This window comes from Melanostigma gelatinosum (genome assembly GCF_949748355.1).
Source record: "Melanostigma gelatinosum genome assembly, chromosome: 22".
Classification (NCBI taxonomy): domain Eukaryota; kingdom Metazoa; phylum Chordata; class Actinopteri; order Perciformes; family Zoarcidae; genus Melanostigma; species Melanostigma gelatinosum.
In genome coordinates, this window is record NC_136655.1 from 16,807,622 (window position 1) to 16,829,104 (window position 21,483).

At 42.6% G+C, this 21,483-nt stretch overlaps 1 protein-coding gene across 4 annotated transcripts; it reads left to right on the forward strand.

Moving 5' to 3' along the window:
* The first annotated feature begins 572 nt into the window (after positions 1–572).
* LOC306796169 (solute carrier family 25 member 3-like) lies at positions 573–8,066 on the forward strand. Of its 4 annotated transcripts, none has more exons than XM_079294977.1 (8): positions 573–702; positions 1,222–1,393; positions 2,281–2,405; positions 4,511–4,690; positions 5,075–5,256; positions 6,816–6,988; positions 7,081–7,191; positions 7,585–8,066. In XM_079294977.1, exons 2-8 carry the CDS (start codon positions 1,252–1,254, stop codon positions 7,743–7,745), a joined length of 1,074 nt encoding a protein of 357 aa, XP_079151103.1. In that variant the 5' UTR covers positions 573–702; positions 1,222–1,251; the 3' UTR covers positions 7,746–8,066. The 4 variants fall into 4 exon arrangements, with proteins under 4 accessions (XP_079151103.1, XP_079151104.1, XP_079151105.1 ...); XM_079294978.1 differs by having other exon boundaries at positions 620–702; positions 1,227–1,393; XM_079294979.1 differs by having other exon boundaries at positions 690–708; positions 1,227–1,393.
* Positions 8,067–21,483: the final 13,417 nt, after the last annotated feature.

Below are 21,483 nucleotides of genomic sequence, written 5' to 3' on the forward strand. Positions count from 1 at the left end.
TTTATTTGATGTTAGTATTTAGTTATTTCATTCATAAGTCGTATCGTTTCATTTTTATTATTAATTACATGTTTGCTTATTTAGGTTAGATTTCATGATATATGAAGATAGCTTTTGACAGTCATTTAGTTGAATTCTTTTTTGTTTCAGGTATATATAAGGCTATATATATATATACACACACACACACCTGTGGTTATATGCAGGTACAGGACCAGCATGCACCAGGGTGGGCCTATGCAGGACTTTGTTTGGTTTTGTTCAATAAATCATGAGAAACACAGTAACTGTCTGGACAATGCATGATGTTGCCGGCGTAAAACCCAAACCCATGGTGCTTCAGTGGCCCTTTGATTCATGTTTGCTTTTCCACCACAGATCTTTTAAAGTAAATGTTCTACATTTGTACCGAGAAAAGCAGATAGTTTCTGATTATTTGAAGTGCTACAAAAAGTATTTTCTCAATAATTGCAGACAAGTTCCTACAAGCACCGCCTTAATGAATCACAGGTCAATCTTGTGATTGGACCAGAGGTGTTGATTGGCAGCTCTGAGGCGGTTTCTTACGGGACAGAGAGGCGGACGTCCCCGCCCAGGCTGTTCGCTGACGTCACGAAAGGACAAATCGGTTTGCCGCGAGGTCATTCGGCCTCTCCGAACAGCCGGTTGCAGCTCAGCGGAGGCGCCATCTTAAGACACAGAGTTAGTGTAATTATGCATTTAAAACAAATGGTGCATATGAAACGTTGACACTTCTTTATGGATGATGATTTTACAGAACGGTGACGTCTGTTAGCCGTTTAGTGAATGCTACTTTAATCTTCTGTTAAAATCGGACCTTCCAACTTGCAGCGGTCAAGTTAGCGTAGCACGTATTTTAGCCTAGCATTTAGCATCTGCTATGCTAGAAAAGGGACAAGGAAATGCTACATGCGTGTGTAGGTAGGCAGTTTGAGAAGGATGTTACAGTGATGGACCAGTGACTTGCATGAGCGTTACATGCTCGTGTGTGTAGCTTAGTGTTTGCTAATGTGTGTTCATTCAATAAGCTAGCTAAGCAGTTCCTGTCTGTTCATTCGGACGTTAAACCAAGCTAACCAGCACGTGACTTAGCATCCCTCAGTTTAGGTGTCTGTGTGGGTGTGTGCGCGTGCGTGTGTTGCCAGTCGCATCTGCCATTTAGCTCGAGCCAACGCACCGCTAACTTGTTGCTCATTGCAGCGTAGCTCCGCTAGCAGGAAGGACGCCAACATGTACCCGACCGCGTTGACCCAGCTGGCCCGGGGCAACCCGTTCAGCGCTCCCCTGTTCTCCCTCCAGAAGGTGGAAGAACCTCAACAGAGCCTCCACGGACAGAGGACCCGCAGACTGGCAGCAGCCGCTACCGCAGAAGGTAACCCCGGCGCCGAGTCCGCAGGACGGCTAATGGGCTAGCGTTAGCCGACCAGATTCTCCCGGTTGCGCCCAGCTTCGCTGTGTAAAACAGCATTGATCTAGTTCATGTAAAGTACGATTGCCTGTGTGGTTTCTACGGTATCGTTAAATGATTAAAATCGCTCGGAACGATCCGGGGTTTGACGGTGAGGCAGTTAGCTGTGAGGCCCGTGCTGCATTCAGCCTGTGGAGGACGAGGAAGGACGAAGTGATATCTGGCCTCTGAGCTGCAGCCAACTGTATTTGACGTGTCTCTCTTAATTACAGATAGTGTATGCCGAAGGAATGCAACTGTTTTTAGTGGAGCTTCAGTAATTAACTTCCATAAAGCCAAACTGGTCGAGAAATACACGTGACCCCTGACTGAGCAGCTCAGGTCTGAGAACAGATTGTCTTGACTGACTCAAAGGCACCAACATGACGTCACTATGCCGCTCAGCCGTCCACCAAATGGAAGTCTGCCCTCGTGGTTTCTGTTAACAAGTTTCCATTGCCCAACAAGCTCAGCCACAAGTATTAAACGTCTTCACCTCCACCATTAAGGCAGTCCATGTAGTCTTTCATAATGCTGCGCCACTATTTAGTGTTTGTCCTAGTTGGCGAGGTAACAGTCGTGATTCTGTTCAATTTGGAACATGGCTGTGTTAAAACTAGTTTCACGAGGGCGAGGCTGCTAAAATAAGCTCTGGCTTGCCAAACATCTACCTGGATCGAGGGCTCAGCCAACATGAAACCAGTTCAGTTCTTTAAAGTCGTAGACAGCGGGTCATCTAAAGACTCAAAGAAAGTGTCGTCCTCTCTGAACCCAGCGCGTCCTGTTCTAAACGTTTCCCTGTGTTTCTTCAGAGGGGGACAGTTGTGAGTTCGGCTCTCAGAAGTATTTCCTGCTGTGCGGCTTTGGTGGGATTCTGAGCTGTGGTACCACACACACAGCTGTCGTTCCCCTTGATCTGGTCAAATGCAGATTGCAGGTCTGTTTCCGTGGCTCGGCGCCTTTTTTTTTAGTTTTTTTACCTCACGCCCCATCCACCCATGGCTGTATTTTTTTGTTTGTCCTAAAACGCACCAATTTGCATGGGAGAAATATCATCAGCCCCGTTGTGAAGTTGTTTCTTTTGTCATTGAGTACTGATTCCATACCATGGTTGCATGATTCTGCACCAGTGTTCCTATGTGTTGAATGATTTGGACCCACCCAGTCACCGTAGAGAACTCGTGGAAGTCAGGAGTGCCAGGCCTGAGGGAGAACATGTCCTCTATGTTGGCGAAGTCAAGGACGTCTCTCTCAATTGTCTAAATGTAGAGGAGATATGAAACCCGTTAATGGTCACATTATCAGTTGATTGTTCATTAACATACTGTTGACCTTATACTGTCAGGCTGCGCTGGTCTAGACGCATGCATTATGGTGATGTTAAAAAAATAAATAGTCATTAAATGCATTTATAGCTGCTAATCTTTTATCGAAACAGTACGTTTATTCTTAGTAAATTATTTTGATCATATATTTGTCGGACCACAGTGGTGATTTGCAGTTTTAGCCAATTGAATACAAATCCCATAAGCTTGTGCTGCTGCCAGAAAATGCTCAAATCGTGCACAACACTGGTCCACAGTCCCTTGAGCAGTAGCATGGTGTACCATGAGGCTCTCACCAACACGCTCCTTAGATCCACCTCTGGAGGGCGCTGTGCTCTGAGCAGAGCCCCTCAGCAGCTTGACGGCTGTACAGTTGGAGGTGCTTGAGTCATTGGCGTGTGAGAGCAGTCTACCTGTCCCCCCAGCCCACCTGCAGCACTGGCAGCCCTGTCCTTTGGGCAGGGAGCCCCTGGTGCTGCAAGCCTGGAGGACAGACACTACATAGTTACTGATCCAAGACCAGCTGAATGGAAACTGTATGCTTTGTTTGTCAATCAGCGTTAACAGTGAATAAGTGAGTGCTGCTGCTGGTCATTTGATCCTGCAGTATCTTCTAGCAGCACGGTGTATACACTAGTCACATATCAACACATCTGTGGCTGCACTTATTTAATAAGACTATTTTATAGTGAATGGACCAACTTGTACGACACCACTGTGGTCCCAACAAGTTCATACTGAAATCACTTGTGTACAATGATTTGATCAACCGGTGCTGTGTGTGTGATCCTAATGACTGGTGTTCAGAACATCTGTAATGGGAGAGTCTAACTGTCCACAGTAGGGACATTGGCAAACGGGTCTCAATGATTTGCCAGTGTTCCTTCAGCAGTGACCTCTTCCATTCTGTGGCTCTGGTTTGGTGGTGATTTGTGTCCTGTGCTGCATGTGACCCCGCATGTTGCATGTTCGCTGTGTGTCCCCTCCTTCTACCACAGAGGATATCAGCTGCGCCTTTGGCTCCTCAAAGTACTATGCCCTGTGTGGCTTTGGGGGCATCCTCAGCTGCGGCATCACGCACACAGCAGTGGTGCCCCTCGACCTGGTCAAGTGTCGCCTGCAGGTTTGTACGGAAGCTGAACCTCACAGTAGCAGCGAGTAGCCAGCAGCCCCTCAGCCCCGTGGCTTCATATCCCATCGTCATGGAAATGACTCGTTAACGAGGAAGAGGCCACTTTCAATGGGCTGTGCCCGAGAACCCCATTCACTCTTTAGCTGCTGGTTTGTATCCAGCCTCATGGTGTGGTTAGTTCATGCCAGTTTTTTTATACTTTAATGCTTTGTCCTAATGTCAATTTATAGCACCAAGACCCAATTTGTTTGTAATTGTTCATATTTCCTCAGTAAGATTTGGAGTTGTCTGACTCGTGTGTACCAGGATCTGTAGGTCATCCTGACGTCACCTATTGGCTGTAACATGATTCATAACATTTGTTAAGCTAATATAGTTAAACATTTCTAAATTGCAGTCTAGAAAATGTGATTTCAAACAAAGCGCTTGGCTCTTAAACGAATAAAAGAACCACTAGACTTACAACTCAAGTCTTGGCCCATACTAGTGGCTATTCACCACGTCAGCATACACGTATCTACACAACACACCAGAGCTGCCAGTGATGGGGCGACATGCGTCATCAGTGTTGACTCTCCTCCTCAGGTGGACCCAGATAAGTACAAGAGCATCGCCAGCGGCTTCTCAGTGACCATCAGGGAAGATGGTGTCAGGGGCCTGGCTAAGGGCTGGGCGCCCACCTTCATCGGCTACTCCATGCAGGGGCTGTGCAAGTTCGGCTTATACGAAGTGTTCAAGGTCGTCTACGGCGACTTACTGGGAGAGGTGAGTCCACACGCAGCGGTGCTCTGACAGCATGTTTGTGCATCTGTCTGCTATAAGTATTACTTTGGGGGCGACCGTGGCTTATTCCCCGTGGACCTGATGGCATTTGTTTTTGAGTAGCACTGGACACATCTAGTGTGTGTGCAGCTGTTAATCATAGAGTAAGGCTGCTCCGATAGTAAACGGCCAATATTTGTTCTAAAGGTTTGACCGGTGGTCGCTAAATACACCGGTCACACGAGGGGATCTCTCTGTATGGGGATACTCACCCGGCGCAGTGACCAGTGCAGGCCTCACTCTTAATCCTCACGGTTAATCATGTGCTCGGTAGCTTTTATGACGCCTAGTCTGTCTGACCGTCTGTTGTGTGGGTTCACTCGCCAGGAGAACTCCTACCTGTGGAGGACATCGCTGTACCTGGCTGCCTCAGCCAGCGCAGAGTTCTTTGCAGACATCGCTCTGGCTCCCATGGAGGCTGCCAAAGTCCGTATCCAGACCAAGCCGGGCTACGCCAACAACCTGAGACAGTGTGTCCCCAAGATGTTTGCAGAGGAGGGTGTCTGGGCGTAAGTGTGCTGCCTTCTTCCAGCTCCTCAGCATTCCTCTTTGTTACCAGTCACTGTCGGTAAGCGACTTTGAATCGCTGATATGAGTTTTTGCTTTAGTGATGAATTATTGGTGAATGGATTTCTGACAACACGCTCCTTAGATCCACCTCTGGAGGGTGCTGTGCTCTGAGCAGAGCCCCTCAGCAGCTTGACGGCTGTACAGTTGGAGGTGCTTGAGTCATTGGCGTGTGAGAGCAGTCTACCTGTCCCCCCCCAGCCCACCTGCAGCACTGGCAGCCCTGTCCTCTGGGCAGGGAGCCCCTGGTGCTGCAAGCCTGGAGGACGGACACTACATAGTTACTGCACGTGTGTGTGAGAAACGTGTTGTATTTTCTTTGCTTTACAGAATGCTCTGATGCAGGGTCTCCATTGTGCGATATCACTTTCTCTTTTTGCTTTCGATAGCCGACGCCCATTCGTTATTCATGTTAATTCTTAACTAAGTCTGCTGTCTCCACGGGCTCTGTGTCATCCAGTTGTAATGTTCTGTTGTAAATGTCCTCTGCTTTTTGTCTTTGAAGTTTATTGCTGCATTCTGATCAGGTCGACGGGCCACCGATCAGAAGAGTCGATCACACGACTTGATTCTGAAGGAAACATTTGATACTCGTGTCTGAGCACACACACACACACACACACACACACAGCGGGCCCTGCAGTCTACTCGGGGTTAGAGTGATGAGGGTCAACTGATTAGTCAGTCCAGACCCATCATTGATATGAACTGATTCTTACTTGTTCAAACACGTGAAGAGACTGAAGTGAAGATTACTAGACTTGATGGCGACGACACTCGTTGCAATAAAACATGTTGGTAGAAAGCCAATACTTCATCTGTTCAACATGCATGAAGGTCTGCTCTGTCCTCAGTCTCTCATCCACCACTGTGTTACACAAGCACAGCAGGTCTGTCAGCAGGCTGCTTCTCTTAGTTGGTTCTAAGTTTGTTTGCTGGCAGAGACTAGGAGGACAAACGGGGGACAGACTGATGTCTGTGTTTTACATTTGTGCAAAAAAAGTCAAGATGGCGACAGCCATCTTATATACAGTCTATGAAAAGAACCAATAATGGTATGAATAAAATCCTAAAGATACCGAACCTAGCAGAAGGCCGCTGTAGTTCTTGGCTAACGGTGAGTGAGTGGGGGGGGGTTTCAGTTGGATGGCAACCTCACCACTCGATGCCTCTAAGTGTTGCACGCGCCTCCGTCAGCCAACTTCTGGGTTAGTTGACGAGTTCACTTATTAAAGGCCCTCTGAGCCCACGGACGGGTATCAAACACCAGGTGATGCCCGTCACACGTGTTAATGATATACCACCCACCCGTACAGCGGGCACTGGGACCCGACGAGTGTAAGCTGTGGTGAACATGGTGTCCATGGACCACAGCACCCTCAGTCTGCTGTATGCTGGCAGGGAGGACCCTGAAGCGAGGTGAAGATGGTTGTGCTTCTTGAGCTCACACTCCTTTCTCCCCCCCCCCCCCCCCCCCCCCCCCCCCCCCCTTTCACTCCAGATTCTATAAGGGTCTGGTGCCTCTGTGGATGAGGCAGATCCCCTACACCATGATGAAGTTTTCCTGCTTCGAGCGCACCGTGGAGCTGCTCTACAAGTATGCTGTTCCCAAGCCCCGAAGCGAGTGCAGCAAATCTGAGCAGCTGGTGGTCACCTTTGTGGCCGGTTATATCGGTGAGTAACTGATCAACTGCAAACCCACAAAACCAAATCATCAGGCCCAATGAAGTTAGTCCAGTTCTCTGATGCATGTTCTTCCTCTGCAGCTGGTGTGTTTTGTGCCATCGTGTCCCACCCGGCTGACTCTGTGGTGTCCGTGCTGAACAAGGAGTCCGGCAGCACTGCTGGCCAGGTCCTCAAGAAGCTAGGACCAAAAGGTCTGTACCAACACCGGTCCACAGTCCCTTGAGCAGTAGCATGGTGTACCATGAGGCTCCCACCAACACGCTCCTTAGATCCACCTCTGGAGGGCGCTGTGCTCTGAGCAGAGCCCCTCAGCAGCTTGACGGCTGTACAGTTGGAGGTGCTTGAGTCATTGGCGTGTGAGAGCAGTCTACCTGTCCCCCCAGCCCACCTGCAGCACTGGCAGCCCTGTCCTCTGGGCAGGGAGCCCCTGGTGCTGCAAGCCTGGAGGACGGACACTACATAGTAGTTAGAATCACTGAACTTATGCATGTTTTTAACACCTTGATGTACAGCATGAGTTCCTGGGTGAGGCTGTATTGACCTCACATGGTACGCTCTGAGTCTCATGACTGTCTCCTCTTCAGGTGTGTGGAAGGGTCTGGTGGCTCGTATCATCATGATCGGTACTCTGACCGCCCTGCAGTGGTTCATCTACGACTCTGTCAAGGTCTACTTCCGCATGCCCCGCCCCCCTCCCCCCGAGATGCCGGAGTCCCTGAAGAGGAAGCTGGGCCTCACAGAGTAACCTCATCCCTCCACTGAGCGCCAGTCCTCGGCTGACACATCTGACCCCCCCCCCCCCCTCAAAAAAACTTCCAGAGCGCACGCAGCAGTTTTCTATATTTATGTCCTTAGCTCTGGCTGCTCAGAGCCCAGGGCTGCTACTGCTAATGTATATTTCAAAAGAACAAGCAAGGAGACGAGATGGGACTGTTGCTCTTGACTTACTCAGTCAGGCTGTCAGAGTCGGGCTGAAAATATTCCTCTGTAGAAACACCTGTCTGGTTTTATCATTTCCTCTTTAGAAACATGTTCAAATTCTAATAAAGAGTTTAATTCCCTTAAACAGTGGCTGTCTGCTTTTCTTGTTCACATGAATGCGTTTTCATTCCTTTAGATTACACGTCTTCCTGTTCATATGTTTCATTCTGCTCTGATGGCTCGTGTACAGCGAGCAGCTCCTTATAGCTCTCCCCTTCCTAAGCAATGAAGGATCATCACAGACTTGATGGGTAGATTAGATGCGTGTTCAAATTCCAATGGATGGTAGAGTTGTCATAACCCGGCTCCTAGGCCATGACAAATATGGCAGACACAACAAATGATGGTAACGTAAAATGTTTATTTGACCAAATAAAGAAATAGTTAAAGGTATAAAATCAGTAGTGTCTACGTGGATGCGTGTGGGATGAAGTGTGAGTGTTGTCAGCGAAACCAAAGGAAACCAATACCAAAATAACCGGCAGCAACTGGCTGGGAACACTCCACGCACACCGGAGAGTAAACCCTCCCCGAGCAATGCTAGAGCAGGGTTTTATGCCCTCCCTGTTCCTGGACCAGGTGCTCCGCATCAGGTGATCTGCTCTCTAGGGACAGAGGGACAAAAGCATACTTGCCGTGATTAGAGCCAGGGGCCGTCACAGAGTGCAGTCCTCTTTAACACCACCAGGAGGGGCCCGCTTCACTGCCAACTGGTTCTCGTTTTGCAGGTTGGAGCAGAACACACAAGTAACTACGTTACAGGAACTACGTTACAGGAACTACAAAAGCTTCTTGGAGAGAGTAGACCAGACTCCCTGAGCAGTGGTCACGTAGACTTAATTTTCTGATGGAACCAGGCGGTGGGCTACAGTCTGTCTGCACCCTCTCCATATGTCCTACACTCCAAACAATTTCACTTTAAAATAATGGTAAATTACTGGCAGCAGAGATGCTAGATCATTACTTTCATTTTACAGTGCAGCTACTGTAATTTATTTTGACAGTACGTAACTATATGGGATTACAGCACGATATCAGAACAACTCAGTTTTATGGTATAAACTATCATGTTCCTGTTTAATAAGGTAATAAAATCTGCTACTTTTGCATTCAATTCCCCACAACAAAAAGAAAACACAAGAATTCATATAAATGCTTAAGTTTATTACATGTCAATCATTTATACAGCTGACTTTGTAAGACGGATAATATTATGGACATCCATCCATCCATTTTCCACCGCTTATCCGGGGTCGGGTCGTGGTGGCAGCAGGTCCAGCAGGCTGACCCAGACTTCCCTCTCACGGGCAACATGTTCCAGCTCATTCTGGGGGATCCCGAGGCGTTCCCAGGCCAGCTGGGAGATATAATCCCTCCAGCGTGTTCTGGGTCTTCCCCGGGGTCTCCTACCAGTTGGACATGCCTGTAAAACCTCCAGTGGGAGGCGTCCAGGAGGCATCCTGATTAGATGCTGAACCAGCTCAGCTGACTCCTTTCGGCGTGAAGGAGTAGCGGCTCGACTCCAAGCTCCCTCCTGATGACCGAGCTCCTTACCCTATCTCTAAGGCTCAGCCCGGCCACCCTACGGAGGAAACTCATTTCGGCCCTTGTAGCCGAGACCTCGTCCTTTCGGTCACGACCCAGAGTTGGTGACCATAGGTGAGGGTAGGAAACCGCTGCAAACCGCCCCAGTGAATGCTGGAGGTCATGATCCGAGGAGGCCAACAGGACCACATCATCTGCAAACAGCAGAGGCGATCCCGAGACCCCCGAACCTGACGTTCTCCATGAAAGTCACGAACAGGACCGGTGACAAAGGGCAGCCCTGGCGGAGGCCAACACCCACCGGGAACGTGTCTGACTTATTACCGAGAATGCGGACACAGCTCCTACTGCAGTCGTACAGAGACCGGATCGCCCGTTGTAATGGGTCCAGCACCCCCCACAAGAACCCCCGAGGGACCCGGCCGAAAGCCTTCTCCAAGTTCACAAAGCACATGTAGACTGGTTTGGCAAACTCCCAGAACCCCTCCAGTAGTCTTGCGAGGGTAAAGAGCTGCTCCACTGTTCCACGGCCGGGACGGACTCCGCATTGCTCCTCTTGAATCCGTGGTTCGACAAACAGTCGGAGCCTCCTTTCCAGCACCCTGGCATAAGCCTTCCCCGGGAGGCTGAGTAGTGTGATACCCCGGTAATTATTATGGATATTTGTATTCCAAAATGAAGAGGTACTGCATGTTTAAAAGAGAATTAATGAGTTCCGAGTGGAGAGACAGCGAGATCCTTCTTGTGGCACTGGCACCTCTGCGTCACTCAGCGTCAGTCTGCGTCACTCAGCGTCAGTCTGTGTCACTCAGCGTCAGTCTGTGGCACTCAGCGTCACTCAGCATCAGTCTGTGGCACTCAGCGTCACTCAGTGGCAGTCTGTGTCAGTTCAGCGGAAAGATTCAGCTGTGGCAGGCGAGCATAGTTCGGCAATCGTCAAGAAGCTGCGGAGCTGAGGGGGCGGAGCCACATTTCCTGAGACATTTCCTGAGAACACCCGTTGTTGTTACGACAGATCAGCTTCCATAAATCAGTTTTATGATTTTAGTTGAGTCACCGGAGCCCCCTGTTCTCTGTATGCATCCTTAGAGTAAGTACGTTGTACTTTTTTGTTTCTCATTCATTTTATTTAAGTATGATTTTGCTGGTTTTGCAACAAAATGGAACATAATACACTTTCCAAATTATTACTTTTATAGTCATTTACAACAATCGGCTAAAATAATGAAAATAAATCATCCGTTTTATAATCATTTAAAAGTATATATTAAAATTAAAAGACATAAAATGTCCAATCCAAAAATACATGTTTGAAAATATCTTCTCTTCCTCTGCTTATATGTATATGTCTGTCAGTAGGTGACACAAGCTGCCAGAGAGTGACGCAGAGTGACACAAGCTGCCAGAGAGTGACGCAGGGTGACGCAGAGTGACACAAGCTGCCAGAGAGTGACGCAGGGTGACGCAGTGTGCCAGAGTGACGCAGGGTGCCAGATATTTGATGTTGGTGGTTAATTTGCAACCAAGTTGTATACATCATGTATTTACTTGTTATTTGTATGTAATAGAAAAGTGAGCATGTGTAGTTCATGAAGCAATAAATAATGACAATTGAAAAATATAAATAGATGTTTGGTTCATTCTTTTCAAACACTAAGCCTAATTTACCTAAGTCATTGATTTAATTGTCACACTTAAATCCTGAATTGACTGGTGAAACAGAAGAAGTTAAAAGGCCAAGATGAGAAGATATAATGTTGCTGACAGTAGGACTGCCTAGTGGCAGTCCTGTGGCAGCTCGTTTGTTACTGAACTGCTGCAGCTTTTTGTTCGTTTATTTTTTGCATGATGTCATTTTGCGGCACATCTTCGGTTCATCTAATAATTTACATGAAAGATCAAAGGTGACAGTAGTAGTGACGCATTGCTACACAAATACATTTGTCTGTGTTCTAGTCTTGTACATTTTGACCCGTACAGCTCACATGATCTACTGACACAATAACTGGTTAGAAGCTCATGTACAGCAGACTCTGTGTTCCATGTTTATCACATCAGTGTGCAGTTGGCATGTAGAACGTTATTTATTTGGTGGTCTGTGTAAAAGTGGGATGCAGTTTATATAAACTATTTGTGTAGACAGGAGGTCACCGTTGATCTTTCATGTAGATTCTTAGACCCCGAACAGAAGATGTCAATTCATCAGTTCTGATCAGCAAGACTCCAGGTGAGCTCTTTGCATACTTGAGCCAAAACACTTGCAATACATTAGCTGAAGAAATTAAAATTACAAACAAAGGCATTGTTAAGAGATTTTAACTGATAATGAAAATAAATGGTTCTCATGTAGGAACTGAGGCAAAGCGGATGAGAGAGCTGCACCACATCTTCACGATGCTGTTGGTATCAGAGCTCATGAAACTCACACGTCATCCTGGGATAGAAGCAGCTGTGCGTGAGTGAAGCCTGATGAATCCCATGTGGCACGAGGAAAGCCAGCAGGTGGAGCTGCTGCTGCACACGGAGACCTGCATCATGGAACCCGCTGTAGGTCATCGTCCCACAGCCGGTGGATGTACTGCTGCCGCTATTACAATCCATTTGTATACTGGAAAGACAGCGCTGTCTTCTGTTGGAATGATGATGTGTCTCAGTGCGTGTGTTTGTGCCTCACAGGGCTGGCTGGCAGGGTGAGGTTGCAAAGGGTTATGGGAAATGGATTCCATTTATGTGTTCCGTGTTTGTGAGATCGTGGTGTCACCGCTGTCTCGTTGAATAAAACATCAGCACTATGAGGGATCAGCACATCCCCTCTGTCATCCCTCTCATCCCAGCAGTAATCTCCACATTTAGTGAAAACATGTACGTATGTGCAGTCCAGTGATTTGTTCCATATTTGCTCCTGCGTCAGCATCATTCCTGCTGCTGACTTTAACACAGCTTCAGCAGCAGCTATCTGGGCTCTATTCTGGGCTCTATTCTGTGCTCTATTCTATTATTCTAATAAAGTGAAATATAAAATGAAGTGAAATATAAAATAAAGTGAAATATAAAATAAAGATGAAATATAAAATAAAGTGAAATATAAAATAATGATGAAATATAAAATGAAGTGAAATATAAAATAAAGTGAAATATAAAATGAAGTGAAATATAAAATTAAGTGAAATATAAAATAAAGATGAAATATAAAATTAAGTGAAATATAAAATAAAGATGAAATATAAAATAAAATATAAAATAAAGATGAAATATAAAATTAAGTGAAATATAAAATAAAGATGAAATATAAAATAAAGTGAAATATAAAATAAAGATGAAATATAAAATAAAGATGAAATATAAAATAAAGTGAAATATGAAATAAAGTGAAACATAAAATAAAGATTAAATATAAAATAAAGATGAAATATAAAAAATAAAATATAAAATAAAGATGAAATATAAAATAAAGTGAAATATAAAATAAAGTGAAATATGAAATTAAGATGAAATACAAAATAATGATGAAATATAAAATAAAGTGAAATATGAAATAAAGATGAAATATAAAATAATAATGAAATATAAAATGAAGTGAAATATAAAATAAAGTGAAATATAAAATAAAGATGAAATATAAAATGAAGTGAAATATAAAATAAAGTGAAATATAAAATAAAGTGAAATATAAAATAAAGATGAAATATAAAATAAAGATGAAATATAAAATAAAGTGAAATATGAAATGAAGTGAAATATGAAATAAAGATGAAATATAAAATAATGATGAAATATAAAATGAAGTGAAATATAAAATAAAGATGAAATATAAAATTAAGTGAAATATAAAATAAAGATGAAATATAAAATAATGCTGAAATATAAAATTAAGTGAAATATAAAATAAAGTTAAATATAAAATAAAGTGAAATATAAAATTAAGTGAAATATAAAATTAAGTGAAATATAAAATAAAGATGAAATATAAAATAAAGATGAAATATAAAATAAAGTGAAATATAAAATAAAGTGAAATATAAAATAATGATGAAATATAAAATAATGATGAAATATAAAATGAAGTGAAATATAAAATAAAGATGAAATATAAAATTAAGTGAAATATAAAATTAAGTGAAATATAAAATGAAGATGAAATATAAAATAAAGTGAAATATAAAATTAAGTGAAATATAAAATTAAGTGAAATATAAAATGAAGATGAAATATAAAATAAAGTGAAATATAAAATAAAGTGAAATATAAAATAAAGATGAAATATAAAATATGAAATTAAATATCAAATAAAGATGAAATATAAAATGAAGTGAAATATAAAATAAAGTGAAATATAAAATACAGATGAAATATAAAATATAAAATTAAATATAAAATAAAGATGAAATATAAAATGAAGTGAAATATAAAATTAAGTGAAATATAAAATAAAGATGAAATATAAAATAATGATGAAATATAAAATAAAGATGAAATATAAAATAAAGATGAAATATAAAATAAAATATAAAATAAAGATGAAATATAAAATTAAGTGAAATATAAAATAAAGATGAAATATAAAATAAAGTGAAATATAAAATAAAGATGAAATATAAAATAAAGATGAAATATAAAATAAAGTGAAATATGAAATAAAGTGAAACATAAAATAAAGATTAAATATAAAATAAAGATGAAATATAAAAAATAAAATATAAAATAAAGATGAAATATAAAATAAAGTGAAATATAAAATAAAGTGAAATATGAAATTAAGATGAAATACAAAATAATGATGAAATATAAAATAAAGTGAAATATGAAATAAAGATGAAATATAAAATAATAATGAAATATAAAATGAAGTGAAATATAAAATAAAGTGAAATATAAAATAAAGATGAAATATAAAATAAAGATGAAATATAAAATAAAGTGAAATATAAAATAAAGTGAAATATAAAATAATGATGAAATATAAAATAATGATGAAATATAAAATGAAGTGAAATATAAAATAAAGATGAAATATAAAATTAAGTGAAATATAAAATTAAGTGAAATATAAAATGAAGATGAAATATAAAATAAAGTGAAATATAAAATTAAGTGAAATATAAAATTAAGTGAAATATAAAATGAAGATGAAATATAAAATAAAGTGAAATATAAAATAAAGTGAAATATAAAATAAAGATGAAATATAAAATATGAAATTAAATATCAAATAAAGATGAAATATAAAATGAAGTGAAATATAAAATAAAGTGAAATATAAAATACAGATGAAATATAAAATATAAAATTAAATATAAAATAAAGATGAAATATAAAATGAAGTGAAATATAAAATTAAGTGAAATATAAAATAAAGATGAAATATAAAATAATGATGAAATATAAAATAAAGATGAAATATAAAATAATGATGAAATATAAAATAAAGTGAAATATAAAATAAAGATGAAATATAAAATAAAGATGAAATATAAAATAAAGAAGAAATATAAAATAAAGATGAAATATAAAATAAAGTGAAATATAAAATAAAGTGAAATATAAAATAAAGAAGAAATATAAAATAAAGATGAAATATAAAATGAAGTGAAATATAAAATAAAGATGAAATATAAAATTAAGTGAAATATAAAATAAAGATGAAATATAAAATAAAGATGAAATATAAAAAATAAAATATAAAATAAAGATGAAATATAAAATAAAGTGAAATATAAAATAAAGATGAAATATAAAATAAAGTGAAATATAAAATAAAGAAGAAATATAAAATAAAGATGAAATATAAAATAAAGTGAAATATAAAATAAAGTGAAATATAAAATAAAGATGAAATATAAAATAAAGTGAAATATAAAATAAAGAAGAAATATAAAATAAAGATGAAATATAAAATAAAGTGAAATATAAAATAAAGTGAAATATAAAATAAAGATGAAATATAAAATAAAGTGAAATATAAAATAAAGTGAAATATAAAATAAAGTGCACAAACGAACAGATAACAGGACTATGAACAAGTGAGATGTACAGAGTATTGTGAGACGTGTGAAACTTTGAGTGTTTAGTGATGAAGACAGAGAGAGTGACGCTGCTTTGTGTTCTGTTGTACAACAGCCTGTAGGCCCACCTTCTTCCACTGGCCAATCTAATCCCTTCATCACTCTCCTCACTCTTCACATGCAACAACCTTAACAGCCCTAACACACACACACACACACACACACACACACACACACACACACACACACACACACACACACACACACAAAGGCCCTCGACTCAGCTGAGTGGGCGCCTTTAAGGCATCACCCTCCTCGCCCTGTTGGAGGGAGAGAGAGGGACTGCAGCTTCCTATTGGGTGCCAGCCTGTATCACCACCGGCGTCATCATCATGTGTGACATGTGCAGCATCAGCGGGGGTGGAGAGAACAGCGTGCTCACATGGACGTATGGGCCACCATTTCTAATGTAGGTCACATGTAGTAACGGGTCAGCCCCATGTTCCTGCACCACAGAGTGCAACATGAGCACATACAAATACAATGAGGTTACAATAGTTTATTGTCGGGCTCCACTCAGACAACCAGACCTGTCCAGTTTACAGAGAAGCTTCAGATGAAAGATTGAATTCTGTCTTATAACCGCAGAGGAAGTACAGACAGAGGTGTGGACTTGAGTCACATGACTTGGACACTATTCATTCCCAGCAAGTCAACTCTTAATATCTCAGACCACTTAGTTTGAACCATCCCGACAGCATCAGTCAGGCTGCCGGAGAGGAGAGAGACAACAAAACTGTTGCAGCAGAACAAACGTGTGGTTCCAAAATGTCGGATATGGATTTGCATTATTATTGGTTTAGGTCTCAAAAAGCCAAACTTTAGGACTTGAGACTTGTCGGTGTTGACTTGGTTCTTTAGAGCAAAGACCTGATGTTTACTTGAGACCTGAGAACTGATGACCTGTCTGGTGATTGGTAGAAACACCCGGATCCTTAATAAGCAATACCACCAGCAATAGTCCTCAATTCAACATGTTCCTTCAGTGTCATCAGCAAAATAATGCACTTCAAGTATCAACAGTTCATTGTGCTGTCAGAGTTATATTATATAGTTTAATACTTACTGGTCAGGATGGAACTAATCAATGTCAAATGTGATTTATAAAGTAGCTGTGGCTGGTAGATAGATGTAGTGACGTTATGGACGTAGACACTTGAGAGACTGAAGGGGACAGAGGAGGACCGGACTGAGCTCACTGACTGTAACAGCATCATTGCTGCTGAGGAGAGGAAACTCCAAACAAAGGTCTAGAGACAGAGAGGACGTAACGTAGCCATTCCATTCAAACCAACAGGCTTTATTGTCCTGGATGTTCACAGACAATGTTGTCAAAGTGTCAATAAGAAGAAAAAGAACAAGACAATGTCTGACAGTTATCATCTATTCCCGTTTTCCATGGCGTGACGTAGACCGGCGCCATGCTCTGACTGCACCCCTCTTCACACGTGAACCCATCGTGAACACAATGCAGTTCAAATGCCGCTGCACGAGCTCATCGTGAATGAATGCGAAGTTAAAGAGAGAAACATTGCCTCAGTTTAAACTGAATTAAACGCGACTTTCATTCATGCTCTGCGCCAGTTTAGTGATGAATAATGATTTTGAATTACGTGTGAAATTGTACTGATTTCAGCCTGTGATACAGTTCATCACGTGCAGAGGCTCATTCATCTGTGATGTAATCAGAAATGTTCGGCTTTGAGTTCACATTCCATCACTAACGTGATGAGGTGTATTCACCTCCACACCGGACGTGCCTCCCCGCTGTGCAGCTGCTCTGCCTCACACAGGAAGCCTCCTCCTGGACCTGAACTCTCCAACTCTGATTCATCGTGTTTTAAACTGAGTGGTCTCTCATCACTGTCACCAAACCCGAGGAAGATGGAGGCCGAGGCCTGGTGGGGACATACCGTCATAACAGAGAGGACCTGGACCACAGGCTGCCCCTCTAGCTGCTGGTGGGACACATGCACTGCTGCACGCAATGAAGCTGGTCAACCGCGATTGATTTTAGAAGGCTACAATGAGGCATGTAGGCTCAGCCGCTCTATTGTCTCCTGAATAAGTGGACAGCCCGATAGAGCCACGAGTTGTGTCCTTTTCTGGACACCAAGCAGGCTGTCCACATGAGCCCAAATCCTAATGTGTATCTGAGCTCACAGGCTTTCCTCTTTCTGCGTACCGATGATATTCTGATGCGTTGTACAACAACTAGCATGATTTCCTCTTATATTAAATAGGACTTCAGTCTTTTGTGTTTCTAGAAGTTGATGAAAGTCCTCGTTGAAGTTGTACGCTGTGTCCCATTTTGTCCTGTATGACATGAAGTCTGCCTGTTGGTGTTGCCCGTGTAGTGACAGATGAACAGTGCACAACGAGATCAACTCAGTGAATTGATTTTAGTTCAGTTAGGACAGGCTGCATGTCTTTGGACTGTGGGAGGAAGCTGGAGAACCCAGAGGGAACCCAGAGGGAACCCACGCTGACACCGGCAGAACATGTAAACATCCATGAAGTGCTCCATATTCCACCATGGTGGTACTTTAACCATCTGTATCAGGAGGACAAACACAGACAATGCTGCAGGGATGGAGATGATACGGGTCATGGTAAAAACACGTGTATGTTCAGATTAGCATGTGAGTGAACATGAAGACGATGATGACGGTGATGACGACATGTCTCTGGTCATGATGTCTCTCGTCATGATGTCTCTCCTCATGATGTCTCTCATGATGTCTCTCCTCATGATGTCTCTCGTCATGATGTCTCTCGTCATGATGTCTCTCCTCATGATGTCTCTCCTCATGATGTCTCTCGTCATGATGTCTCTGGTCATGATGTCTCTCCTCATGATGTCTATCATCATGATGTCTCTCCTCATGATGTCTCTCATGATGTCTCTCGTGATGTCTCTCCTCATGATGTCTCTCATGATGTCTCTCGTCATGATGTCTCTCCTCATGATGTCTCTCGTCATGATGTCTCTCCTCATGATGTCTCTCGTCATGATGTCTCTCATGATGTCTCTCGTCATGATGTCTCTCATGATGTCTCTCGTCATGTCTCTCCTCATGATGTCCCTCATGATGTCTCTCGTCATGATGTCTCTCCTCATGATGTCTCTCGTCATGATGTCTCTCATGATGTCTCTTCTCATGATGTCTCTCCTCATGATGTCTCTCCTCATGATGTCTCTCGTAATGATGTCTCTCATGATGTCTCTCCTCATGATGTCTCTCGTCATGATGTCTCTCGTCATGATGTCTCTCCTCATGATGTCTCTCCTCATGATGTCTCTCCTCATGATGTCTCTCGTCATGATGTCTCTCGTCATGATGTCTCTCGTCATGATGTCTCTCGTCATGATGTCTCTCGTCATGATGTCTCTCCTCATGATGTCTCTCGTCATGATGTCTCTCCTCATGATGTCTCTCATCATGATGTCTCTCCTCATGATGTCTCTCGTCATGATGTCTCTCCTCATGATGTCGCTCGTCATGATGTCTCTCCTCATGATGTCTCTCCTCATGATGTCTCTCATGATGTCGTCTCTCGTCATGATGTCTCTCGTCATGATGTCTCTCCTCATGATGTCTCTCGTCATGATGTCTCTGGTCCTGATGTCTCTCGTCATGATTTCTCTCGTCATGATGTCTCTCGTCATGATGTCTCTGGTCATGATGTCTCTGCTCCTGATGTCTCTGGTCCTGATGTCTCTGGTCATGATGTCTCTCGTCATGATGTCTCTCGTCATGATGTCTCTCGTCATGATGTCTCTGGTCCTGATGTCTCTCGTCATGATGTCTCTGGTCATGATTTCTCTCGTCATGATGTCTCTCGTCATGATGTCTCTGCTCCTGATGTCTCTGGTCCTGATGTCTCTCGTCATGATGTCTCTCATCATGATGTCTCTGGTCCTGATGTCTCTCGTCATGATGTCTCTCGTCATGATGTCTCTCATGATGTCTCTGGTCCTGATGTCTCTCCTCATGATGTATCTCGTCATGATGTCTCTCCTCATGATGTCTCTCATCATGATGTCTCTCATCATGATGTCTCTCCTCATGATGTTTCTCCTCATGATGTCTCTCGTCATGATGTCTCTCCTCATGATGTCTCTCGTCATGATGTCTCTCATGATGTCTCTCCTCATGATGTCTCTCCTCATGATGTCTCTCCTCATGATGTCTCTCGTCATGATGTCTCTCGTCATGATGTCTCTCCTCATGATGTCTCTCATGATGTCTCTCGTCATGATGTCTCTCCTCATGATGTCTCTCGTCATGATGTCTCTCATGATGTCTCTCCTCACGATGTCTCTCCTCACGATGTCTCTCCTCACGATGTCTCTCCTCACGATGTCTCTCGTCACGATGTCTCTCGTCACGATGTCTCTCCTCATGATGTCTCTCCTCATGATGTCTCTCATCATGATGTCTCTCGTCATGATGTCTCTCCTCATGATGTCTCTCGTCATGATGTCTCTCGTCATGATGTCTCTCCTCATAATGTCTCTCATCATGATGTCTCTCCTCATGATGTCTCTCGTCATGATGTCTCTCCTCATGATGTCTCTCATGATGTCTCTCGTCATGATGTCTCTCATGATGTCTCTCCTCATGATGTCGCTCGTCATGATGTCTCTCGTCATGATGTCTCTCCTCATGATGTCTCTCATCATGATGTCTCTCATGATGTCTCTCGTCATGATGTCTCTCCTCATGATGTCTCTCCTCATGATGTCTCTCCTCATGATGTCTCTGGTCCTGATGTCTCTGGTCATGATGTCTCTCGTCATGATGTCTCTCGTCATGATTTCTCTCGTCATGATATCTCTGGTCATGATGTCTCTGGTCCTGATGTCTCTCGTCATGATGTCTCTCATCATGATGTCTCTGGTCCTGATGTCTCTCGTCATTATGTCTCTCATCATGATGTCTCTCGTCATGATGTCTCTGGTCCTGATGTCTCTCGTCATGATGTCTCTCATGATGTCTCTGGTCATGATTTCTCTCGTCATGATGTCTCTCGTCATGATGTCTCTGGTCATGATGTCTCTGCTCCTGATGTCTCTGGTCCTGATGTCTCTCGTCATAATGTCTCTCGTCATGATGTCTCTCGTCATGATGTCTCTGGTCCTGATGTCTCTCGTCATGATGTCTCTGGTCCTGATGTCTCTCGTCATGATGTCTCTCATGATGTCTCTGGTCCTGATGTCTCTCCTCATGATGTCTCTCGTCATGATGTCTCTCCTCATGATGTCTCTCTTCATGATGTCTCTCGTCATGATGTCTCTCCTCATGATGTCTCTCATGATGTCTCTCGTCATGATGTCTCTCATGATGTCTCCTCATGATGTCGCTCGTCATGATGTCTCTCCTCATGATGTCTCACCTCATGATGTCTCTCGTCATGATGTCTCTCGTCATGATGTCTCTGGTCCTGATGTCTCTCGTCATGATGTCTCTGGTCCTGATGTCTCTCGTCATTATGTCTCTCGTCATGATGTCTCTGGTCCTGATGTCTCTCGTCATGATGTCTCTCGTCATGATGTCTCTGGTCCTGATGTCTCTCGTCATGATGTCTCTCCTCATGATGTCTCTCCTCATGATGTCTCTCATCATGATGTCTCTCCTCATGATGTCTCTCATGATGTCTCTCGTCATGATGTCTCTGGTCATGATGTCTCTCGTCATGATGTCTCTGGTCCTGATGTCTCTGGTCCTGATGTCTCTGGTCCTGATGTCTCTCGTCATGATGTCTCTGGTCCTGATGTCTCTCGTCATGATGTCTGATCATGATGTCTCTCGTCATGATGTCTCTGGTCCTAAGATTTGCCGACCCCCCCTCAGACCCCCAGGGCCTCGGGGTTGCGGCCCCCCTGTTGAA

Excerpts from the sequence above, each read along its gene's own strand:
- LOC306796169 (XM_079294976.1), top strand. The coding sequence starts at position 902 with ATGCTAGAAAAGGGACAAGGAAATGCTACATGCGTGTGTAG. Across the intron at positions 943-1,226 it reads AATGCTACATGCGTGTGTAG|CTCCGCTAGCAGGAAGGACG; the intron begins GTAGGCAGTTTG and ends ATTGCAGCGTAG. Across the intron at positions 3,917-4,510 it reads TGGTCAAGTGTCGCCTGCAG|GTGGACCCAGATAAGTACAA; the intron begins GTTTGTACGGAA and ends TCTCCTCCTCAG.